The following is a 26,392-nucleotide window of genomic DNA, read 5'->3' as shown; positions in this document are numbered from 1 at the left end:
GTACAGTGCCTGGCACAGAGTGTTTGACAAGTACCGTTTATTAGTATTTATAATATCGTAGTAATAATAAGGAAGGTAGCTTGGGAGTAGCAAAGAGCGTGAGCTGGAGGGGGATCACAGGAGAAGTGAATTAAGCACATTCTGTTTCACTCTTTGCATTCCAGTCAGTCATATTTATTGAATGTTTACCGTGTGTGGAGCACTGTACTAAGCGCTCGGGAGTACAATAATAAACAGACATGTTCCCTCTAAAATTGGTATAGAATTTACAGCAGCTAGGAAATGTCACAAATAATAATAATAATAATAATAATGGTATTTTTAAGTGCTTACTATGTGCAAAGCACTGTTCTAAGCGCTGGGGAGGTTAGATGGTGATCAGGTTGTCCCACAGGGGGATCACAGTTTTTAATCCCCATTTTACAGATGAGGTAACTGAGGCACAGAGAAGTTAAGTGACTTGCCCAAAGTCACACAGCTGACAGTTGGTGGAGCCGGGATTTGAACCCATGACCTCTGACCCCAAAGCCCGTGCTCTTTCCACTGAGTCACAAACCGTTCTTATCAACTGCACTCATATGATTTTGTTCCTTTAAATACTCCCCAAAACGTACGAGAACCCCAAACCTAACCGGTCATTGTCCCAATGGCTATCTGTGTATGGCCCAGTTTCCAGATACGCGCATCGGTGTGCATCTTAAATATGACTTGATGGACAGTGAGATCCCAGCCGAATCCGTGGGAGTGGCCGGAAAGATCATTGTGGGCCGGAAATTCCATTCCATGCTCCGGTTCAGGAGAGATAACCCTCTGCCACACTCATCTTGTGGAAATGTCCTGTCTGGGAAACTAGTCCCTGGCTGAGAACGATCTAGACCTGAATTAGAGCTCGAGGGGAGGGGGAAATGTCCATCATTATAGGTATTTTTGTAGCCCCATAAAGCCAAAATGATTTTTCATACGAAGCTGGCAGATGAAAAATAAAATATAAATGAACTCCCGTCCTTCTGCGTAAGATCGTCGTTTCTGAAGAATCAACCAAATAAGAATAGCAGGACACTGCTTTTCATTTATTTCGAGCCTTCTGTGGATTTCTGCATTCCCTCTCTGGGGCTGAAAATACCCAGAGAAGAATGTTTTTTTGAAGGATTTCAACTGGAACCCGGAAATCTCCCGAGAAAGACTATTTCTGGATGATTGCTTAGACTGGCTTCCTGCATGAAGGGATCTGGGTTGGAGAAGGGAGACTCGGGGGAGCGGGCGTTTGCATGGGTATTGCTGCCCGTGAGATTATCTCTGGGATGTGTTTACCAGGAGGGGAAGGACAGGAAGTGAAGAAGGAGCCTTGGGAACCATTTAAAAGCTTCAGTTTTACCAACCGTGGGTTTGTCTTGGGATTTTTGAAAGTGCCGACGGGGTGGATCAAGGCTCTTTAAAAATCAGAATCGTCAATGTCCCGTCTGATCTCACTCGGGTCAAGGCGAGTTAGGAGGGTCTAATCCCAGCTCCGCCGCATGTCTGCTGTGTGACCTTGGGCAAATCACTTCACTTCTCTGGGATTAAGACTGTGAGCCCCACGTGAGACACGGATTGTGTCCGAACCGATTAGCTTGCCGCGGTGCTTAGTACAATGCCTGACACGTAGTAAGTGCTTAACAGATATCACCAATTTTTTTAAAGAGTTCAGCCAGTTCCAGGTCACTGCCAATAAGAGAGCAACATATTCCACACCCTCCGAGGGTAGAGGCCATGTTTCTACTTCTACCAAGTACTTAGTAACGTAGTCTGAACGCAGTAGGGTGCAGTAAATATAGTTATCATTGAATGAATGAGGCATCTTGATATGAATTGTCCATTCTCGCATTAATTACATGTATAATCCAGAATTCCTCTGATCATCATTTATTTGTTAAATACCTACTGTTTGCAGAACATTAGACTAAGCTCTTGCGGGGAGGAGACAGTAAAATCAATCAATCGTATTTATTGAGTGATTTCTGTGTGCAGAGCACAGAACTAAGCGCTTGGGAGAGTACAATGTAAAAGACACATTCCCTGCCCAAAACAAACTTACAGTCTAGAGGGGGGAGGTAGACGTTAATATAAGTAAAAGAAGGTTTGTAACTTCCCCTGTGGAACTTAAAATCTAATGGAGAAGTCAGGCAGAAAGAAAATGTATAATCTCATTGGAAGCAAGAACATAGAAACGCCAGATGAAAATAAAGTGAGCAGAAAATGAAGAGGTGAATGGGGTAAAGACAGCCCCAGGAAGCAAAGTGTGACTGATACAAAATCAGACTCTCTCTTGATGTCGGTAAAGTCTATTTGCTTCTATTGGATCCCCTCTTTCACCCAGATATAAGTTGTGTCTGTTTTTTCACCAAGCCATTTACAGAAGGATTGGTTTACCTGTAAGCGATAGTCACATTGTAAAGTAAATGAATTAATAGTATTTTGTCTTCTAAGGAATTGCTGTTTACTTTTTTAGGGTCAAGTTGTGTTCAGGAATGGGGAGAGGATGGGCACCATCAAATTTACCCAATTTCAAGGTACGACTTGGATTTTTCTTTTCTTCTAGTTTAAAGCTATTGCATTCCAGGCTGTTTCTGACTCGTATGAATGAAAGCTCCTTCTGTTCTTGAGCAGCGTTCAGATACTTAGGGTTTTTGGAAGGGATGAACCAGAGAGAGTTAAAGATGATAGAGTGTGAGATTTTTTTGTGGAAAATGAGGATTCTATATGGTCTGAAAAGTTTTCTCAGCTTCCTGCCTTTCCCTCTGCGTGCTAATGCTGAACCAAACCAGCGGCTTAGGATCAAGAGCCAGGACTACCCGAAGAAGCTTCAGGACTTCTGGGGAAAAGGTAGCACGTTGTCTAGTGGAAAGAATACAGGCCTGAGAGGCGGAAGCCCTGGGTTCTAATCCTGTCTCTGACATTTACCTGCTGTGTATGACCTTGGGCGAGTCACTTCGCGTCTCTGTGCCTCAGTTCCCTCATCTGCAAAACGGGGTTTCTATACCTGCTCTCCCTCCTACTTAGACTGTAAACCCCAAGTAAGACCTGATTATCTTGTACCTATCCCAGCGCTTAGTACAGTGCTTGGCATATAGTAAGCGCTCATCAAATACCATTTATGATTATTAAGGTGTAATAATAACATTGATGAAGCCAGGAGAGAGGCATTAAATACACCTTAGTCAGTTTTTACATCATATAAGTGTTTGAAAATGGAAATGGCTTCCCATTTATAGCAAAAAAATCAGAGCCTTACAGAGGGAAAGAGGATGCGTATTCTGGGTCTTTGTCTTGAGCGGAGGAGTCAGCAAGACTCACATCGCCTTACAGCAATGCCTGACAACGATTATCTCCTTCTGATATGTGAGATTTTCTGTCTTGCATTTGGATCTGAGGGCAACTTCCACATCACCAGAGTGCTTGGCTTCTCCAATAGATGAAATCCAGAGGCGCCATCTGCCCTTCTTCCACAGGGAAGATCTGGCTCTTTCCTTTGAAAGAAGCACTTTCAATGTGTGGCTTTTCAAATAGATTTAGTCTAAGGAAATCCACTTTTAAAAAAAATCCATTAGCCCATGCGGGGTCCCTTTCCATCTGTTTTCAGTAGAGAATTCCTTGGACGGAAGAGATGGCCAGATCCATCGCAGAAATGGAAGTCTGGTTATCCCAGTCAATGGTTGAATAATCTGGGCCTCCTCTGGGGATAGGAGAGCTGGAGGAGAACTCCAGATTGGGAAATGTGAGGGACTCTCTGTCCTGCTCAGCTGCTATCCAAACCATCCAGAGAAGCAGCGTGGCTTGGTGGATAGAGTCCAGGCTTGGGAGCCAGAAGGACCTGGGTTCTAATTCCGGCTCTGCCAGGTGTCTGCTGGGTGATCTTGGGCAAGTCACTTCTCTGGGCTTCAGTTACCTCATCTGGAAAATGGGGGTTAAGAGTGTGAGCCCCATGTGGGACAGGGGGTAATTTGACTAACTTGTATCTACTCTAGCACTTAACAGTGCTTGGCAGAGTCTAGAGGGGAAGCCTTCACAGCTGAGTGTTAAAATAGGGTAAAAGTAGAGAAGTAATATAATAGGCCATGTAAAACGGGAGTGCTATGAGTGGGTGTAAAGACATAAATGCATAGAAGAGCTAAGGGGGCATTGGGAGAGAAGAAGAATTAATTAGGGAAGGCCTCCTGGAGGAGATGCAATTTCTTAGAGACTTTGAAGATGGGGAGAGCTGTGCTCTGGGGGATTTGAAGTAAGGGGAGGAGGAAGGGTTGGGGTGGAGAGGGATTGGAGCAAAGGAAATGCAAATGTTATTCATTTAGCAAATTTACATTCAGTTCTCAGTGGCCTCCATCCTTCCATTCACAGCTTGGGAAACTGGATGGAGGAGGAGTGTAAACAACTTTCGGGAGGAATTTAAATGAGGCAGAAATGTGTCGTTTGACTGGGAAGTGGGAATCCTGATGTGAAGACTTATTGTCGGTGGAGAAAAGGCCCCTGACCAGAGGCCCACTAAAAAGCTCTGGAATCTAGTAAAGACCTTGTTTGCCTCATTTTATTCTTGTCGACAAATAAACTCCCAACACACAAATAAGGTGCCCATAATGCCTTTCTCCAGCACAGCTTGGGGCTCTGTTTGCCCAGGGAGAAGGCAGGGACTGTCCCTTGCTTACTGTTTTCTCCTCGGGAGAATTGTAAGGCTTCTCAGCGAACGCACAAAGTCCTGCTCGAATCAAGGATCCGGGCACCGCTCCACAACCTTCTTGGTTGGAGCAGAAGATTCCTGCCTTGTTCAGGTTTCCCTGGTGGTCTAAGGTGATCGGATTCCCCGAGGGCTTTCGTGGGATAGAGGGGTGGAAAAAAGTGGGGAATAGAGAGAGAGAGTTAGAGGCAGAGAGGAGGGGATAAAGGGAGAGACAAAAGGGAAAGGATGGAGGCCTAAATATGTCTGTTCATTGTTATATTGAACTCTTCCTAATGCTTAGTACAGTGCTATGCACAGAGTAAGCCCTCAGTAAATATGATTGAATTGAAAATTGAATTGAATTATGGATGAGGGAGATGCAGCTGGAGTGTGTAGGGAGGATCTGGTCTATTTCCACTTATCATCATCATTACCAATGGTATTTCTTGAACGCTTACTGTGTGCAGAGCACTTGCTTTGTGCAGTGCTTAGCGCTTAGTACAGTGCTCTGCACACAGTAAGCGCTCAATAAATACGATCGAATGAATGAATGTACTAGGCACTGGGGAGAGTACAACTCAATAGAAGTGATAGACTGAGCCCCCCTCCCCACCCCCCCGCCTTACCTCCTTCCCCTCCCCACAGCACCTGTATATATGTTTGTACGTATTTATTACTCTATTTATTTGTACATGTTTATTCTATTTATTTTCTTTTGTTAATATGTTTCGTTTTGTTCTCTGTCTCCCCCTTCTAGACTGTGAGCCCACTGTTGGGTAGGGACTGTCTCTATATGTTGCCAACTTGGACTTCCCAAGTGCTTAGTTAGTACAGTGCTCTGCACACAGTAAACGCTCAATAAATACGACTGACTGACTGAATGAATGATAGACACATTTCCTGCCCTTAAAGAGCATACAGTCTAGAGGGACAGACAACAATTATTGTAAATACATAATTTATAATATGTAATTTATCGATGGGTACATAATCCCCTTTCCCTTCCTCTTCACTGCTTCCCATTTTAAGGAAAATTGTCTACTTATGTAGCGTCTGTTGCCCCATCAGGGATAATACTACTACTACTACTAATAACAATCATAATCAATCAATCAATCAATCGTATTTATTGAGCACTTACTGTGTGCAGAGCACTGTACTAAGCGCTTGGGAAGCACAAGTTGGCAACACACAGAGACGGTCCCTGCCCAACAGTGGGCTCACAGTCTAGAAGGGGGAGACAGAGAACAGAACAAAACATATTAACAAAATAAAATAAATAGAATAGGTATGTACAAGTAAAATAGAGTAATAAATATGTACAAACATATATACGTATATACAGGTGCTGTGGGGAAGGGAAGAAGGTAAGGAATAATAATAATGATAATAATAATAATAATAGTATTTATTAAGTGCTTACTATGTGCCAAGCACAGTTCTAAGCACCGGAGTAGGTGCAAGTTAATCAGGTCGGAGACCATCCCTGTCCCATGTTGGGCTCACGGTCTCAATCCCCGTTTTGCAGATGTGGTAACTGAGGTGCAGAGGAGTGAAGTGACTTGTCCTAGGTCCCACAGAAGATGAGTAGTGGAGGCAGGATTAGAATTCAGGTCCTTCTGACTCTCAGGCTTTATCCACTAGGCCGTACTGCTTCTCTAGGTGGCCACTCTGCTGATGAAGGACAAGACTGAAGGGAATTTCAGCGTGAGAATCAGGGTACGATACTATAGTCAGGACTCTGCTGGACTCCCCGTCTTCTCCCCCACGGGGGTAGAATGTTTTGGGGAATCTGGAGCCTGTTTCCCTCACAGTCCAGTCTCCTCAATCTTCGTTCCTATCCTGCATCGTCCTCCCCACGAGGGCACTGGATGTTTGTAATAATAATAAGAATAATAATGATGGCATTTGTTAAGCGCTTCCTATGTGCAAAGCACTGTTCTACATGCTGGGGAGGTTACAAGGTAATCAGGTTGTCCCACGGGGGGCTCACAGTCTTCATCCCCATTTTACAGATGAGGGAACTGAGGACCAGAGAAGTGAAGTGACTCGCCCAAAGTCACACAGCCGACAATTGGCAGAGGCGGAATTCAAACCCGTGACCTCTGACTCCAAAGCCCGTGCTCTTTCCCCTGAGTCACGCTGCTTCTCTAGCAGACAGAAGAGTGACTTTAGATGTTGGGCAGTGGCGTGAGACCTCCATCACCCTGCATTATGTCATAATTAACTTAAAGTCATTATAATAATAATAATAATAATGGCATTTGTTAAGTGCTTACTATGTGCAAAGCACTGTTCTAAGCGCTGGGGAGGATACAAGGTGATCAGGTTGTCCCACGTAGGGCTCACAGTCTTAATCCCCATTTTACAGAAGAGGTAACGGAGGCACAGAGAAGCTAAGTGACTTGCCCAAGGTCACACAGCTGACAATTGGCGGAGCCGGAATTTGAACCCATGACCTCTGACTCCCAAGCCCATGCTCTTTCCACTGAGCCACGCTGCTCCTCATTACCCCGGGAAGCTCATCTCTAAGGTGGGGATTGAGATTGTGAGGTCCACGTGGGACAGACTGAGCCCCTTCCTTCCTCTCCCCCTCGTCCCCCTCTCCATCCCCCCCATTTTACCTCCTTCCCCTCCCCACAGCACCTGTATATATGTTTGTACATATTTATTACTCTATTTATTTATTTATTTATTTATTTTACTTGTACATATCTATTCTATTTATTTTATTTTGTTAGTATGTTTGGTTTTGTTCTCTGTCTCCCCCTTTTAGACTGTGAGCCCACTGTTGGGTAGGGACTGTCTCTATATGTTGCCAATTTGTACTTCCCAAGCGCTTAGTACAGTGCTCTGCACACGGTAAGTGCTCAATAAATACGATCGATGATGATGATGACAGGGACCGTGTCCAACCTGATTTGCTTGCATCCACCCCGGAGCTTAGTACAGTGCCTGGCACATAGTAAGTGCTGAGCAAATACCATAATTATAATAATAATAATGCAGTGTCTGCCTGGCACATAGCTTATTATTATTATTAATAATAGTGATGATGGCATATTTTAAGTGCTTACTATGTGCAAAGCACTGTTCTAAGCGCTGGGGAGGTTACGAGGCGATCAGGTTCTCCCACGGGGGGCTCACAGTTTTAATCTTATTATTATGGCAATATTATAAAGTTCCCTGCCCACGAAGAAGATGTGACCAAAGAGGGTGAGAGCAGAGGGGAAAGGGCCCCGAGAGGATAATCAGGCAGTGAGAATTGGGGGATTTAGACTGGACCATTCATTCACTCATTCAATCATATTTATTGAGCGCTTACCGTGTGCGGAGCACTGTACTAAGCGCTTGGGAAGTACAAGGTGGCAACATATAGAGACGGACCCTACCCAACAGTGGGCTCAAGCTCATATTCTAGTTCCTTCCAAAACACATTTATTTTGTCCCTTTTCCATCTCCCCATACGCCATTTGGTGGCTGAGGTAACGAGTTGCTAGGCATATTTTAAGTGAGTGCTCATTAAGCTCTAAATGGAATATTTCTGGAGTAACTTTATGGAGGCGAAAATATCTGGGCAGCAGGGAGAAGGGAAAATGTGAAGGGAATGTACAATACAAATGGATTTTCTCGACTATGGAACATCTGTGAGGTTGCTGACAGTTTCTAAACTATTTCAGTATTACCAGCGAGGAGCTCTGAGCAAACTCTTTGCTTCAGCAATTGGAGCGTTCAGAAAGATGGATAGTTGCCCTCGTTAAAGTTTCCCCCTAAATGGCATCGTTCCGCGGTTCATTTTTTGATCGGTTTACAATATTCACTGAATTTCAAACCTAAAAGCCATCAAATTGGGGATGGAGTCGTCTTTTCTTAAGACAAAATTGACATTCCACTCATCAGGAATTTCGAAGGCAGAGGGGATATAGTCGTCTTTCGTATTTGAAAAGCAGGGTGGCTCAGTGGAGGTCATGGGTTCTAATTCTGACTCTGCCACTTGTCAGCTGTGTGTCTTTGGGCAAGTCAACTTCTCTGAGCCTCAGTTACCTCATCTATAAAATGGGGATTAAGACTGTGAGCCCCCCATGGGGCAACCTGATCACCTTGTATCCACCCCCAGTGCTTAGAACAGTGCTTTGCACATAGTAAAGCAATTAAAAAATACCATCATTATTATTATTATTATTTGAAGAAGCCATCCACTGACGGTGGAGTTTACACACAAGAGTGTGTGTTGCTAAAAGGGCTTAGGTGGGATCCACTGCCTTGGCCACTTTGTGTGCTCACAGAACGGGCTGCCCCTTCTTGTGTTGTTTTGTTTGATGTTTGCAACGCTCGGCACTGTTTTCGCTCCAGAGATCGAGACGGCAATGAAATTCACAGAAATAGCATCGACCGGTCAGTCGTACTTATTGAGCGCTTGCTGTGTGCCGAGCAACGTACAAAGAGCTTAGGAGAGTGCAATATAACAATTAGGCGGCACGTCCCCTGGCTCAGTGGAAAGGGCACGGGCTTTGGAGTCAGAGGTCATGGGTTCCAATCCCGACTCCGCCACTTGTCAGCTGTGTGACTTTGGGCAAGTCACTTAGCTTCTCTGTGCCTCAGTTACCTCATCTGTAAAATGAGGATGAAGACTGTACGCCCCACGTGGGACAACCTGATCACCTTGTAATCTCCCCAGCGCTTAGAACAGTGCTTTGCACGTAGTAAGCGCTTAGTAAATGCCGTCATTATTATTATTATTACAGCCTAGGGGGGAGATGGACATTAAAATAAATTGTGGATATGTACATAAGTGCCGTGGGGCTGAGGGTGGGGTGAATAGAGGGCACAAACCCAAGTGCAAAGGCGATGCAGAAGGGAGAGGGAGTTGGGAAAATGAGGGCTTAGTCGGGGAAGACATGTGGGAGGAGATGTGATTTTAATAAGGCTTTGAAAGAGGGGTGAGTGATGGTCTGTCAGATATGAAGCAGCGTGCGTGGCTCAGTGGAAGGAGCCCGGGCTTGGGAGCCAGAGGTCATGGGTTCTAATCCCGGCTCTGCCACTTGTCAGCTGGGTGACTTTGGGCAAGTCACTTCGCTTCTCTGGCCCTCAATTCCCTCATCTGGAATTCAATTCAATTCAATCGTATTTATTGAGGGCTTACTGTGTGCAGAGCACTGTACTAAGCACTTGGGAAGTCCAAGTTGGCAACATATAGAGACGGTCCCTACCCAACAGTGGGCTCACAGTCGGGGATTAAGACTGTGAGCCCCACGTGGGACAACCTGATCATCCTGTATCCCCTCCCAGCGCTTAGAACAGTGCTTTGCACATAATAAGTGCTTAACAAGTGCCATTATTATTATAACAATCAATCGTATTTATTGAGCGCTTACTGTGTGCAGAGCACTGTACTAAGCGCTTGGGAAGTACAAGTTCCCCTCCTGAAGGCAGGAGGGGAATTCCAGGCCCGTGGCAGGAAGCGGGCGAGAGGTCAGCAGTGAGATAGATGAGAGCGAGGTACAGATTTTACTATTCCCAGAACTATTTCCCAGAAAAGGAGCATGTTGAGGAGTTGTACTGGAGAAAGGGGAGGCAGCAGACGTGAACTTCTTTACCCTGCACGTCCAGAGTTTGCTGTAGTCTCCTCAGGGCCGGCGGATGGCAGAGCCCCGGAGGAGGCCCGAGAGCGTGGCTGCCTCCCCATTCCCCTCCCACCCTCATCCCGTCCCATCCCCATCCCGTCATCTTCCACTCCCACCAGAAACAGCATGGCCAAGTGGATGCTTGGGTTGGGGGCATTGGGAGCTGTGCACGGACCTGTGGAGAAAGAAAATGGCTTGGGGCCGTGGGAAGGGGGCGGAGGAAGGACAGGATCTACCCAGTCGCCGGCCGGGGCGGGTGATGGGCATTGGAGTGGGATGCCATGGCAAGTTTGGCATCACCAGAAAGGCAAATTCACCACGATAACCCCCTCGTCGTCTTTGTGGGAAAGCTCAGATTCCGATTCTGGAAACAAGAGGGTGCTAACCTTCCTCAAAGGACTAGAGGCAGGGGTAACTAGTGATGGGAACAATTTCTGTAAGCATGCGGTAGGTATAATAATAATAATAATAATAATGGCATTTATTAAGCGCTTTCTATGTGCAAAGCACCATTCTAAGCACTGGGGAGGTTACAAGGTGATGCTCAGTGATGTAAGAACGTGAGACCAGGCGGAATGCAATTATTGCGTCAGGCCCCTCTCCCCCCGGGTCTATCCAGCCCAGGGCTCTGTCTTCGAGAGTGGAAACAGGCAATAGTTCCTTCGTCTCCCCTTCGTCCCCCTCTCCATCCCCCCATCTTACCTCCTTCCCTTCCCCACAAAACCTGTATATATGTATATATGTTTGTACATATTTATTACTCTATTTATTTATTTATTTATTCTACTTGTACATATGTATTCTATTTATTTTATTTTGTTAGTATGTTTGGTTTTGTTCTCTGTCTCCCCCTTTTAGACTGTGAGCCCACTGTTGGGTAGGGACTGTCTCTATATGTTGCCAACTTGGACTTCCCAAGCGCTTAGTACAGTGCTCTGCACATAGTAAGCGCTCAATAAATACGATTGATGATGATGATGAACAGGATGCTTGGAAGACCTGGGTGATGCCTACCCTCTTTGTTAATATGTTTCGTTTGTTGTCTGTCTCCCCCTTCTAGACTGTGAGCCCATTGTTGGGTAGGGACCATCTCTATATGTTGCCAGTTTGTACTTCCCAAGCGCTTAGTACAGTGCTCTACACACGGTAAGCGCTCAATAAATACAATTGAATGAATGGAGAACAGGCCTGGGAATCAGAAGGACTTGAGTTCTAATCCTGACACTACCACTTGTTGGCTGTGAGACTTTAGGCAAGTCTCTTCACTTTTCAGTGCCCCAGTGACCTCATAATAATAATAATAATGGTATTTAAGCGCTTACTATGTGCAAAGTGCTGTTCTAAGCGCTGGGGAGGTTACAAGGTGATCAGGTTGTCCCACGGGGGGCTCACAGTTTTAATCCCCAATTTTACAGATGAGGGAACTGAGGCCCAGAGAAGCGAAGTGACTTGCCCAAAGTCACACAGCTGACAGTTGGCGGAGCTGGAATTTGAACTCATGACCTCTGAGTCCAAAGCCCGGGCTCTTTCCGCTGAGCCGCGCTGCTTCTGTAAAATGGGGATCAAGACTGTGAGCCCCATGTGAGACATGGGTTGTGTCCAACCTGATTAACTCATATCTACCTCGGCATTTTCTACAGTGTCTGGCACAGAGTAAGCGTTTAGCGAATGCCATGTTAAAAAAAAAATTCATTGAGCTGTATTTGAAGTGGGGAAAAATTGTTCATGCCTTAGCAAGAACTCAGGGAATAAGCCCAGTACATAGAGTCACCTGCTCAAATAGCAATGTAAAATATGTAGTAATAATGGAGGCTCTTTATAAGAGAAGCAGCGTGGCTCAGTAGAAAGAGCCCGGGCTCTGGAGTCAGAGGTCGTGGGTTCAAATCCCAGCTCCGTCACTTGTCAGCTGTGTGACTTTGGGCAAGTCACTTAACGTCTCTGGGCCTCCGTTCCCTCATCTGTAAAATGGGGGTGAAGACTGTGAGCCCCACGTGGGACAACCTGATTACCTTGTATCTACCCCAGCGCTTAGAACAGTGCTTTGCACATAGTAAATGCTCAACAAATACCAACATTATTATTATTATGAGGTATTTTTGTGTTCACATAAATCAGTATTTAATTTTTAAAGTGTTGTCTTCCACCTCTTAAGTGAGGACACCTTACGCTAAAAAAGCTAGCGATCTCTTATTGTTTAATGCTAAATGGAGAACAAAGAGCTGCGGAAATGGGCTTTTAATCTCTGTTCAGGAATTGTGGTATTCGTTAAGTGATTACTATATGCCAAGCTCTGTACGCAGGTGCTGGGGCAGATACAAGATAATCAGGTCTGACTGAGCCCCTTTCTTCTTCTCCCCATCCCTCTGCCTTACCTCCTTCCCCTCCCCACAGCACCTATATATACGTATATATGTTTGTACATATTTATTACTGTATTTATTTATTTTATTGTACATATTTATTCTATTTTATTTTGTTAATATGTTTTGTTTCGTTGTCTGTCTCCCCCTTCTAGACTGTGAGCCCACTGTTGGGTAGGGACCGTCTCTATATGTTGCCAACTTGTACTTCCCAAGCGCTTAGTACAGTACTCTGCACACAGTGAGCGCTCAATAAATACGATTGAATGAAAGGTCCTACATGGGGCTCACAGTGTAAGTAGGAGGGAGAACTGGGATTGAATCCCCATTGTGCCATTCAATCATTCATTCATTCAATCATCTTTATTGAGCGCTTACTGTGTGCAGAGCACTGTACTAAGCGCTTGGGAAGTACAAGTCGGCAGCATATACAGACGGTCCCTACCCAACAGCGGGCTCACAGTCTAGAAACAGTTGAGGGAACTGAGGCACACAGAGGTGAATTGACTTGCCCGAGGTCACACATAAATAAAATTTTAATTTATCTATAGATCTGTAATTTATTTATTATCCATAATTTATTTGTATTAATTCCTGTCTTCCTCTCTAGACTGTAGGCTCATTGTAGGTGGGGAATGTGCCTGTTTATTGTTCTGTTGTCCTCTCCCAAGTGCGTAGTGCTGTGCTTTGCACACAGTAAGCGTTCAATAAATACAGCTGAGCCCACTGTTGGGTAGGGACCGTCTCTATATGTTGGCCAGCTTGCAATTCCCAAGCGCTTAGTACAGTGCTCCGCACACAGTAAGCGCTCAATAAATGCGATTGAATGAATGAATGAACACAGCGGGCAAGTGGCAGAGACAAGGATTAGAACCCAGGTCCTCTGCTTCCCACTAGGCCATATTGCTTCTCTGGAAGACAAGAATTTTGACAAAAGTCGACGGGGAGGGGAAGAGATCGAGGGAGATGCTTGAGCCAGAGAGTTGGACTCCATAGAGCAGTGAGTTTGGGTAAATCCGAGTAAGAGCGTCATGTGATTGCAGATGGGCTGGGATTTGTGACTCTTGGAGTTGGCGTGAGTCTGGCAGCTGTAGAATACTCTCAGCTATTGATTATTCCAACGCACACTGAATAATTCATGAGATTCCACTCCACCGTGCAAATAAATAAATAAAGACTTCCTCCTCATCACCGTGAGAACTAAGCCTTTCCGCTCCCGGTAGCCCTTGAGGAAGCCAGCATAAAAATGCTGCCGTACAAAGCGATTTTAATTTGAATTTGCTAATGTGACATTTGGAAAACGGTTTTGACAAGGTGCCTTGACAGCAGGCAGGGCTGCAGGGTGGCAGTAACCAAAGGGCGTGAGATCCAGCTGTGAGAGGGAAGGTTTGTCGTCATTTAGCCTTTCTTGCTTTCTCCGCCGAAAGTCGAGGGAGCCGAGGGCCAAAACCTCCCAATTATGGAGATTAAAAAAATATCTCCCAAGATTTTCAGCGTTTCAGTGAGAGAATGTGAGCCCAACCTGAATTCTTGAATCCGAACAATTGAAATCCAATGCAAAGACTTTTGTAATCACTGGATGTGCTGTGAATGAAAAGGTTTTTGTGTATTATTACTACCTCACCTCCTGTCTTCTCCTGATGGCCCCATCTGTCCCCCAGAGACTAGGTGGGTTCAATCCAGTCAATCGACGGTATTTATTGAGTGATTACTGTGGGCGAAGCACACTACGAAATGGTTGGGAGAGTACAATACAACAGTTTGATAGGCGTGTTTCCAACCCACGGTGAGCTTACAGTCTAGACAGGAATACGGACATGAATATAAATAAATAAAACACGGATTATTGGGGGGCAGGTATTTGTTATGCGCTTACTATGTGCCAGGCACTGTTCTAAGCACTGGGGTAGAGACAAAGTAATCAGGCTGGACACGGTCCATCTCTCATGTGGGGCTCACAGACTTAACCCCCATTCTACAGATGAGGATGTGAAGCAAATAGCCCAAGGTCACACAGCAGAAAAGCGGCGGAGCCGGCATCGGAACCCACGTCTTTCCGACGCCCACGCTCTATCCACTAAGCCACACTGCTTCTCTATAAATAAGTCATGTGGGGCTGAGGGTTTGGTGAATATCCAGTGCTTAAAGGGGATAGGATGTCACAGAAGGCTAGAGAGAGTAGGAGAAATAAGGATTTAATCAGAGAAGTTGTCTTGGAAGAGCTGTGATTGCAGGGATTCCCGCTCAATATCTCCCCCATCATGGCATCCTCAGATTGGAAGGACACAGCTTGGAGAGGGAAGGATGTGGTCAAGCTGATTTGTGAAATTAGTAAAGAACCCCTCGAAATTAGTAAAGAACCACCATCCTTTATATCCCTCTCTTCGATACATCGCTCATTTCTGGTAGTGATGATCTGAAATCTGTGGTTTGTAAATTAATTCAGCCCATGCCACAAAGCTGGGTCTGACTTGTGGAACCCTTGTGCTCTATTGGGTGACTTGAATTGGAAAAGAAAATAAAGAATATATGCTGGAATTGTTAGGGAGAGTTGTCTCACCGTTACTTCTGGTGAGGACAGTCTCTCCAGGGTGCAGAGGATGAAAACCCGGTCGTAGGAGAATTTGCGGTGAACGAGGAGGAAGATCTAGAATAAACTTCCTACTGGTGAGGACAGGGGCAGGAATTCTAGGACTCGAATGGGAAGGAGGAAAGATGGAGGAGGAAGATTAATCATTCATTCCACCATATTTATCAAGTGCTTATTGTATGCTGAGCACTGTTCTGAGCCCTTGGGAGAGTACAGTGTAGCAGAGTTGGTAGACTTGTTCCCTGCTCACAACGAGATTATGATATAGAGGGTGATCGGATAATCTAAAATATGAGGGAGAGAGGGAAGGTAGAACAGTTCCCTAATTTATTGTTGGTCTCCTCCGCCATCATTCCCTACTTCTAGCTGCCATCCCTGCCCTCTGGACAGAAGTGAGAGATACGGACAAGAGGTTCTTCTTTCCTTCTCTTCTGCCACCGCTGGTGCCACTGTCACCACTCTCAGCTGAACTGGTCCATCCTGGTCCAGTTCGGCCCAAGACCCACCATTCCATCCCCCAGTGGATGCTCTCCCGTCCTGTCTCTCCCCCACTCTTGTCCATACTTCACTTTGCTGTCCAGATGGTTTTTCTACAGAAACACTCAGGCCACGTTTCCCCACTCCTCAAGAAGCTCCAGAGGTTGGCCATCCACCTCCGCGTCAGACAAAATCTCCTCACCATTGGCTTTAAAGCACTTAATCACCTTGCCCCCTCCTACCTCACCTCGGTACTCCTACTACAAGCCTTCATCACTTCGCCCCTCTAATGCTAACATTCTCCCTGTGCTTCGATCTTGTCTACCTCACCGCTGACCCCTCGCCCGCGTCCTGCCTCTGGTCTGGAATGCCCTCCCTCCTCAAATCTGCCAGACAATTACTCTCCCCTGCTTCAAACAAGCAGCGTTGCGTAGTATATACAGCGCGGGCCTGACAGTCAGAAGGTTATGGGTTCTAATCCTGGCTCTGCCACTTGTCTGCTCTGCGGCTTTAGGCAAGTCAGCTTCACCTCTCTGTGCCTCAGTTCCCTCGTCTGTAAAATGGGGATTGAGACTGTGAGCCCCACATCGGACGGGGACTGTGTCCAACCCGATTTACTCGTATCCACCCCAGTGCTTAGAACAGTGCTTGGCTCAGAGTAAGCGCTTAACAAATAACATTATTATTATTATTCAAAGCCTTATTAAGGACACATCTCCTCCAGGAGGCCTTCCCCAACTAAGCCCCTTTTCCTCTTCTCCCACTCCCTTCTCCGTCACCCTGACTTGCTCCCTTTGTTCATCCCCACAGTACTTAAGCTCAGATCTGTAATCTATTAATTTTTATTAACATCTATCTCTCCCCCTCTAAACTGTAAGCTCATTGTGGGCAGGGAATGTGTCTGTTTATTGTTCTCTCCCAAGCGTGCAGTAAACGCTCAATAAATACCACTGAATGACTGAATGAAGAGCTGTAGTGGAAATAGCGGCAAGTGTCCGGGGCCTCCATTAAATGAGAGGTCAGAGGCAAACATTTTCTGCCCCGTGTTTCCTCCGTGCTTCTGTGCCACGGCTGCCTCCTTCTCCCACAGCCCCAGATAAAAGTCGGGCACTATCCAACCGAAGCCCTACTTGGGATAGAAGGTTGGAAAGTCAAATTTGAGTAGGAGAAGCTTCCTTCCAGGGGCTTTTTTAAAGACTAGATGTCTTTTCTCGCACTTTCATCCAAGGAGTATTTAAGGAACCGGTGGGTGTCTATGCAGAATCACTGGAGCTCCTTTTAAGACCTCGTGGAAGGGGGGAGAAGTTTCTGAAGATTGGAAAAGGGCAAACCCCGGGCCTGTCTTTAAAAAGGAAGGCAAAGAAGCCCTCTGGTAATTACGGTTCGGTAGGCTTGACATCGACACCAGGCAGCAGGTGGAACTATCAAACAATCTATTTAGATGTGCAGAAGAAGCCGCCAACGTGGGCTCGGGAAGAGCAAATGGTGTCAGACGCGTTTCATCCCCGTCAGAGACGGCGTGACAGACCACAGAGGCAAGGGAGAAGTGAGAAACGTAGTTTCTCTCTCCATTTCAGCGAGACTGTGGGTTCTCTCCCACCATTCACCAGAAGGGCAGGTTTGATCCTGACCCCCTCAGCTGCCAGACACAAAGATCACAACCCAAGGGCGGTCACCCAGTCTTCCGGACCCCCGTCCCGATCAGAGTCCCCTTTTGATCATTTCTGTGAAAGAAGAAGGGAAGAAGTCACGACCTATTCAGGGACATCTGTCATTGGCTTTCCTTTTCTCTCTTCTCGGGGAGAGTTGACATTTTCCTCAGTCCCTCTCTTCCGCCCATGGCGATTGAAGAATATTTTCAGCCACCATTTGTTCCCTGAAAGAATACATAAAGCACACATGGTGATTGCAGCGTGGAGTGTCCCGGCTCCAATATTAATCACAAAATCCTTCAGATCCTCTTCTTTTCTTGGTTCCCCTTCAGAATTTCCACCAATGCCTACGTAAATCCTTAAGTCCCCCCTGCCATTTGGTTTCCATTACAATCCATGACGCTTTTCATTCACATGGAAGCTGAATATATTTCAACCCTCCCTGGAATATATTTTAGGGGTCCAGTCTTCTTCTGTTCTTCGACTTTCTCTAAAATAAAATCTTAGAATAAAACGAACGATTCTTCATCAACATGACACGTTTGCTGTTTTTTCGTACGTGTCGTGTTTAGTATGTGCTTGACACGAGGAGACTGTTAGCAGGGAAAAAAGCCAAAGAAACGAAATATAAATAAAAGTATCTAGAGAAAGGTGTTTTTTTCTGCTGGGGCCTTTCATCTTCAGGAGACTCTAATAATGGTGGTGATTCTTTGTGAAGAGTGTCATCTTGGATATTTCATAAGGAAAGTAAAGTTTCCCTAAATGAGGGAGGCCGATCACTTCTCCAGATATCAGATTCTCACCAATCCGAGATTAAATTAGCTTTATATAATTGGTTACTCTTTCTAAATTGGACTAGCTTGGCGTTACTGGCTGGGTAAAAGCTGCGGAAATGCTTCTTTTTAAGAACCCATCGTCACGAGCTTGTTAAAGTACCCTATTTAGAAATAGAGCCTAGCACTTTTGTTTGGCTGGTTTGTGGTCTCAAGGTCTGTTTGGGGTTCCCTATTATTCTCTGTATTAAAACGGCAAGTTCTCTCCTATTGGTATTTATTCAAGGTGACCCCCACCTCATATTCTCCGCTCTCCCCCACTCCCCTTTCCCTTCACCATTTTATTGTTGCAGAGAAAACATTCACTTGGGGAAATCAGCTAGACAGTAAACTTGTTCTAGCAGCCTTGCTAATAGGAAGGAGTGATTTGAGGCCACGAAAGTGGATGGGAATCAGGGGGGTGATTATGGCCGGATGAGCATCGTCATCAGTGGTATTTATTGAGTGCTTGTGTGCAGAGCACTGTACTAAGCACTTGGGAGAGATCACATTCACTATATAAGGAAAAGGAGGAAAGAAGGCGGCATGGTTAAAAAAAATTATCTTTAAGAAAGCAATCGTTAACAGGCTTAAGGCCTAGGAGGAAAGACCGAATGAAAAGAAAGTCCGAGAGGCAAATTCATCCAACAGAAACTGTCCTTTAAATAGACAGGTCTGCATAGTCTTCTAAATTGCAAGCTTGTTTTGGTTTTTTTGTTTGTTTTTTAATGGTGTCTTCTATTAATAATAATAATAATGGTATTTATTAAGCGCTTACTATGTGCAAAGCACTGTACTAAGCTCTGGGGAGGTGACAAGGTGATCAGGTTGTCCCCTGGGGATCTCACAGTTTTAATCCCCCTTTTACAGATGAAGGAACTGAGGCACAGAGAAGTGAAGTGACTTGCCCAAAGTCACACAGCTGGCAGTTGGCAGAGCCGGGATTTGAACCCATGACCTCTGACTCCAAAGCCCGTGCTCTTTCCACTGAGCCATGCTGCTTCTCTAAAGCGCTTATTAAGCACTTATTATATTCCAGGCACCGTACTCAGCACTGGGGTAGATACTAGCTAGTCAGGTTGGGCACAGTCCTTGCCCCATATCTTAATCCCCATTTTACAGATGAGGTAACTGAGGCCTAGAAAAGTGAAGTGACTTGCCCGAGGTCACACAGAAAGGACAAGTGGCCGAACCGGGATAAGAACCCAGGTCTCCCGACTCCTGGGTCTGTGTTCCCTCCACTAAGCCACGCTGCTTCTCAGCTCATTATGGGCAGGGAACACTTCTGTCTACCAACTCTGTTGTACTGTAATCTCCCAAGCGCTCAGTACAGTGCTCTGCAAACAGTAAGCATCCAATAAATGTCATTGATTGATTGATGGATGGATCTGCAGAATCAGGAGCCAAACATTCCCAAGCTTGTCCAGGAAAGAAGGGTTGTTGGCGTGGTGAGTTGCTAATCCTGGAGGAAAAAATGTGACAGCCATAAATTGTGGGAATCAGATCAATCACTCAATCAGCGGTATTTATTGAGTGCTTTACTGTGTGCAGAGTACTGTACTAGGTGCTAGATCGCTAACATAGAGATGAAAAATTGCAAAATTGGGTGTGGACAAGATCTGAAAAGGTAAACCAGGATGTAGATGCCGACTTGCAAGTTTTGTAACCAAGACTGTCTTCGGTTGTCATAGAGGAGAAATAAGGAGAAGGTGAAAGTCTTTCTTTTTTCCAGAAGGAGAAATCTTTGAAAAGTCAGACTAATAGAAAATTATCCACGAGCACTAGCAAGGCCGAACTCACACATAAAAAAGCACACACGCCTACACACCAGGTCCTGGAGACAGGCAGAGAAAGCGCTCAGAACAGTGCTTTGCACATAGTAAGCGCTTAACAAATGCCATCAAAAAAAAAACAAAAATAAAACAGCAGTTCAAGGGCAGAGGGGAATACTGGGGAAAAACTCTAGAGGGGAAAAAAAAAGCACAAAGAGCAGAGAGGAAGGGAAACCAGAAATACCATTGATTTTCTGGGTAAGATTGGCAAAGCCAGTCAATCCATCGATCAGTGGTATTTATTGAGCGATTACCGTGTACAGAGCACTGTACTAAGCACTTGGGAGAGTACAATATAACAGTTCTCTTAAAGGATTCAGAATCCTACTGGTTGGGGAATACTGATCCATATGGATCAGTATTAGGATTCTCAAAGGATGTGCTGGGCGGGGGTGTGTGTGGGGTGTGTTTGTGTGTGAAGAGAGAGAGTGTGTGAGTGTTATGTGCAACGAGCTGGAGGATGGTGGGAGAGGAAAGAGGATAAGTAGAAAGGAGAGAGATGATTGAGTGTCTTATAGCCAAGAGGGCAGAAGTTTCTGTTTGGCGCAGAGAGGAATGGGCGATTGGGTGTCAGTTTCTTGAAGAACCCCATGTTAAGGAAGAAATCACACCATTTCTTCAACATCCCATTTGCGTTGGTGTGTTGTGGGAAGAAGGGAGGAGGAGGTGTGCAAAATTGTACTTGAAAAATTGAAGAGACACCTATCTGTGTTGGGTGGTGTGGTCATTCATGTCTGACTGGCAACAGGGGGTTGGGATAGATGATTCCACGTTTTAATCCATCCGTAGAATTCAAGTTATTTTCCCTTCCTGGTTTTATGGCCGCTCTTGAAACTTTCTTCCGCGTATCTCAAAGCTATTGCTTGGTCGCAGTCACGTACGCCGATCATTTTGGGTTTCGAATCAACTGAAGTTTTATCTTTGCTTTGTAAATTAGGAAACTGGTGGACAGATGGGTGAAATAATAGATTCACATTCTAAACCAATGGGGGAAACTGGAATGAAAATCAGGTTTCTAAAATTTGAGTCCGGAGTTCTGGCCTTCAGCAAAAGGCACCTAAACAGTGAAAGCATGAAACATGTCTACTGGATAGAGCCCGGGCCTATATGTATATATGTTTGTACATATTTGTTACTCTATTTATTTATTTTACTTGTACATATCTATTCTATTTATTTTATTTTGTTAGTATGTTTGGTTTTGTTCTCTGTCTCCCCCTTTTAGACTGTGAGCCCACTGTTGGGTAGGGACTGTCTCTATATGTTGCCAATTTGTACTTCCCAAGCGCTTAGTACAGTGCTCTGCACACAGTAAGCGCTCAATAAATACGATTGATAATGATGATGATGAGTCCGAAAGACCTGGGTTCTAATCCTGGTTCCACCTGTCTGCTGTGGGACCTTGGGCAAGTCACTTCACTGTGCCTCAGTCACCTCATCTGTAAAATGGGGATTAAGACTGTGAGCCCCAAGTAGGAAGCAGACAGGATATAACCTGATTCCTTTATATCTACCCCAGGTAAGCACTTAACAAATATAATAGTAATAATACTAGTGATAATAATAATCTTCATAATGAAAAAGTATGAACGGCGTGTGTACTCACTGTCCTTCATTTCTGTCTCCACAGACAGAAGGGAAGTAAAAGTGGGAGAATACAACGCGGTCGCCGACACATTGGAAATAATCAATGACACCATCAAGTTTCAAGGTAGGAAAAATGGTGGAAGCAACTCTTGGAGTCTGTATTTGAGGGTCTTTCTGCAGCTTTGACGGGAAATCATATTTGACACGCATGCCGAAAGAGGGGATTTTAAGGATCCAGGGGAGTGAGATCGTTTTTCTTTTTGTCCTGCATAAAGCAGCTCGTGAGAGACACAAAAGGAGTGTGTCTGGATGAGAAAAGAGGCAGACTTCAGAAGCGACCCCTGGATGGCACGGAAGCAAAAAGCTTATTGGCTTGCGTTCATTAGATGCCTATTTTCGACCATGTTTTTCAAGTAGAATGCTTAGTATTCAGTTTTCTCACAAAGCCTGTTTTCACCAACTGTTTGGATAGAATGTAACTGGAAAATCAGGGAATGTTCTTCCCGCAACGCACTCCTGGCCGTACCGAACAACGCCATGTGATGTAGAAGAAATGGTTTGGGTTTTTCCTTCACGTAGGGTTCTTCGAGAATCTGACACCCAGCATTTCTGGAGAGTTGACTCTGTTCAGATAATGTCCCCTGGGGCATGTATTTTCAGAACGTATTTCAAGAAAAAGTCTATGAAACTCCAGTTTAAGGTATTGTATAGACAGCCACCATTAAAAACTCGTACACTGAGAAGCAGTGTGGCTTACCTGATTACCTCCTATCTACCCCAGCGCTTAGAACAGTGCTTGACATATAATAAGAGCTTAACAAATACCATCATTATTATTAGTTACCTCGTCTGTAAAATGAGATTAAGACCATGAGCCCTGTGAGGGACAGGAACTGTGTCCAACCCAATTACCTTGATTCTACTCCAGTGCTTAGTACAGTGCCTGGCACGTAATAAGAGCTTAATAAATACCACAATTGTTATTATTATTGGATAATGGGCGGACATGTTCCCTGCCCATAACAAGCTTACAGTCTTGTGTAAGTGCTCTGCACACAGTAAGCACTCAGTAAATACGATTGAATGAATGAATTTATCTATTTTGATGGTATTGATGCCTGTCTACTTGTTTTGATTTGTTGTCTTTCTCCCCGCTTCTAGGCTGTGAGCCCGTCGTTGAGTAGGGACCGTCTCTATCTGTTGCCAATTTGTACTTCCCAAGCGCTTAGTACAGTGCTCTGCACACAGTGAGCGCTCAATAAATACGATTGAGTGAATGAATGAAATAGTGGGGGAGACAGGCGCTTGTATGAGTAAATAAGAAATTTATAATATATAATTTAAAGATATGTTCATAAATGCTGTGGGGTTGAGGCCAATATCAAGTGCCCACAGGCCGTTCATTCAGTCGTATTTATTGAGCACTTACCGTACTAAGTGCTTGGGAGAGTACAATATAACATTAAACAGACACGTTCCCTGTCCACGATGAGCACATCTGCAGCCAGGTAGGAGTCCCAAAAAACGTGGCCGGGGAAAAGAATTTCCTTTCCGGCAGCCCCCGGCAAAGAAAGCCGGGTTGGGCTTTCCATCATTTCGTAGATTCCTTCACTCTATATCGGCAACCACTCCACGAGATTCCCCCACCCCGAAAGCCACGGCCCCAGAGCTCAGGATAAGCCCGTTCCGTGGAGTTTCCATCCATTCACCTTCCAGCGAGGGAGCGTCCGGAGGCGCTGCCGCCCTCAAAGATGGACAACCCATAGAGCGTCTGGAAGCAGTCATAAATTAGTATCGGTGGAATTAAAATTTCATTCTGTAAATGCAGAGCCGAAACCTCATTAAATTGATTGTCCTGATCTAATCTGGATGCCTAAGTGCTTTATTGTGAGCAGTAACTAGATTTCCAGAATGAGGTCCTAAGAAGATCTCATTCTAACATTTTGTTCTCGTTTTTAATCTCCTAACATTAGCAGGCTTAACTTGATTACAGCCATTAGCTTTTTCGCGGTGGAGGAGGGTTTCAGCCCTTTATTAAAGCAATTACCCGGGAGTCGACGGATGGCGGTGAACGGCGAATGCCGCTTCGGTAGTCCTTGCGGGTTTGGCTGAGGGCTTCCTGCAGATGTGTCTCTGCGGGCAGGTGATTTCTTCGTGCCCCAAGCTAGCCCGGGCACCGGTCCTATCGCTCGAGGGGTTTTCCCGGGACTGTCCTCTATTGCTTGGCCACCTCAGCACTTTGTTTAGTGCTCGGCACTTAGTACAGTGTAATACAGTAGAGAAGCAGCGTGGCTCAGGGGAAAGAGCACGGGATTTGGAGTCAGAGGTCATGGGTTCAAATCCCAGCTCTGCCGCCTGTCAGCTGGGTGACTTTGGGCAAGTCACTTAACTTCTCTATCCTCAGTTCCCTCTTCTGGAAAATGGGGATTAAAACTGTGAGCCCCGCGTGGGGCAAACTGATCACCTTGTAACCTCCCCAGCTTTGCACATAGTAAGCGCTTAACAAATGCCATCATTTGATGCCGTCATCAAGCGCCCGGCACCCTGTAAAGCACTTAATAGATACCATGATTATAATTGTACCTTGACACATGCCACTGTTCTTTTATCCGGCAGCACATGACGCCGCAAGGCCACCTGGGCTAATCGGAAAACCATCCCTTTTAGGAACAGCTGTAGGCCTGACGGAAGGCATCCAGAATCCATCCAGTCTTCTGTGCTGCCGGGGTCTCTCTGAGCCAACAACTCCTGGGTTAAAACAGGCGACCGTGAAGACCCGTGACCTGATCTGGCGTTGTTTGTGCCGCTCAGGATCAAAACCCAAACCTCTCTGGGCTCAGTTGCTTTTTCTCCTTGACGTCTCTTAGGTTCGGAGCCTCCCAAAGATAAAACGATCATCCAGGAGGAGCTACGGAAGATCTCCTTGCCCCTCTACAGTATCCTGTCGGCTCTCACGGTCCTGGGGATGGTCATGGCCAGCGCTTTTCTCTTCTTCAACATCAAAAACAGAAATCAGAAGTAAGCCCCTCGTTGCCCTCTCGGTTTCGGAACCGGTCTCACGGAAAGGGGTCGGGGCCGGATCCCGCCGGGGCCCCTGATGTGGGGAACTGAGGGATTTCTGAGAGAGACTTGTCGCTGATTCCCTCGGTCTGGGCACTAAAGGGAGGGGATGAAGTTCCCTCGGCTCTGGGGGGCAGGAAGATCCCTATCTGAAGCCCATGCCGGGATTTGGGAGTTGGGGGCTACTGGAAAAGGGTCCTCCTCCCTAGGAGCCCCTGTGGCCATTCCATGGTTCAGGTTAGGTGTGGGGCTGCCAGCAGAAGTAATCTTTGTTCCCAACCTTCCCCGGGAACCCCTTTAAACTGCCCCTCCAGCACATAGAACCTCAAAAAAATGTGTCTCCTTCAGTAGCCCACTGTTGGGTAGCGACTGTCTCTATGTGTTGCCAACTTGTACTTCCCAAGCGCTTAGTACAGTGCTCTGTACACAGTAAGCGCTCAATAAATACGATCGAAGGAATGAATGAATGAATGGTGGGGATTCCTAACAGGATCCGTGAGGATCTTTCCGATCACCCCGAGGCCAACCCCGAATCCTCAGGCTGGCCTCGGCTGGGGGGCGGGGGGGGGGGGGTTCCTAAAACCCAAATGAAAATCCTCATCGCCTAAGGGACGGAACAGTGTGTGGAAATGAATGACAGGAAGCCTTCGCTACTCGGCAAATTAGTAGCGAGCGTTTTGAGAGGTGTCGTAAACATCAGCTATTTTATGTGCGCTGGCTTCCGTCTGCGACGCGTCGCGGAGCGGGGAAACCACATTCCCGGTGGTTTCGCAGCTGGCGATTGTTCGATTAAACGTACATTCTCTTTCTGTCGCTAGGCTAATAAAGATGTCTAGTCCCTACATGAACAACCTCATTATCCTCGGGGGAATGCTATCCTATGCGTCGATCTTTCTTTTTGGCCTAGATGGATCCTTTGTCTCTGACAAGACATTTGAGACACTCTGCACTGTAAGTAACTCGATCTGTTCTCGCTCAAAAGGTATAAAACGGAGTTCTGTTTCAGAGGGATGGAAAAATTTAATATACATTATGAGGTTTTAATGAACCGCCTGTACATCTATGTGGATTCTAGGGCAGCCGGTCGTTGTTTCTAGAATCACTTCGGGAACGGATGCCTAGCCGGGCCAGGCTTCCTTGGAAGATTCATTCATTCAGTCGTATGCATTGAGCGCTTACTGTGTGCAGAGCACTGTACTAAGCGCTTGGGAAGTACAAATCGGCTACACATAGAGACGGTCCCTACCCAACAACGGGCTCACAGTCTGGAAGGGGGAGATGGACAAAAAAAACAAAACACATGGACAGGTGTCAAAATCATCAGAACAAATAGAAGTAAAGCTATGTGCACATCATTAACAAAATAAATAGACTAGGAAATATGTACAAGTAAAATAGAGTAATAAATCTGTGCAAATATATACAAGTGCATCCCCCTGGCCTGGAATGCCCTCCCTCCACACATCCGCCAAGCTAGCTCTCTTCCTCCCTTCAAAGCCCTACTGAGAGCTCACCTCCTCCAGGAGGCCTTCCCACACTGAGCCCCCTCCTTCCTCTCCCCCTCGTCCCCCTCTCCATTCCCCCCGCCTTACCTCCATCCCTTCCCCACAGCACCTGTATGTATGTATATATGTTTGTACGTATTTATTACTCTATTTTATTTGTACATATTTATTCTATTTATTTTATTTTGTTAGTATGTTTGGTT

At 45.7% G+C, this 26,392-nt stretch overlaps 1 protein-coding gene across 1 annotated transcript in view; it reads left to right on the top strand.

Moving 5' to 3' along the window:
- Window positions 1-26,392, top strand: part of GABBR2 (gamma-aminobutyric acid type B receptor subunit 2) — a gene marked incomplete at its 5' end in the record, with an annotated part of 257,075 nt that overhangs the window by 151,475 nt on the left and 79,208 nt on the right. Inside the window, 4 exons of the mRNA XM_038770294.1 lie at window positions 2,489-2,549; window positions 21,668-21,748; window positions 24,492-24,642; window positions 25,503-25,635. Of these exons, the coding sequence (XP_038626222.1) occupies window positions 2,489-2,549; window positions 21,668-21,748; window positions 24,492-24,642; window positions 25,503-25,635 (426 nt within the window). The remainder of the gene's footprint in view (window positions 1-2,488; window positions 2,550-21,667; window positions 21,749-24,491; window positions 24,643-25,502; window positions 25,636-26,392) is intronic.

The sequence above is a fragment of the Tachyglossus aculeatus genome, chromosome X3 (assembly GCF_015852505.1).
Source record: "Tachyglossus aculeatus isolate mTacAcu1 chromosome X3, mTacAcu1.pri, whole genome shotgun sequence".
Classification (NCBI taxonomy): Eukaryota; Metazoa; Chordata; class Mammalia; order Monotremata; family Tachyglossidae; genus Tachyglossus; species Tachyglossus aculeatus.
Note: the sequence above shows the minus strand (reverse complement) of the source record. Positions and strands in the feature narration are given on the sequence as shown.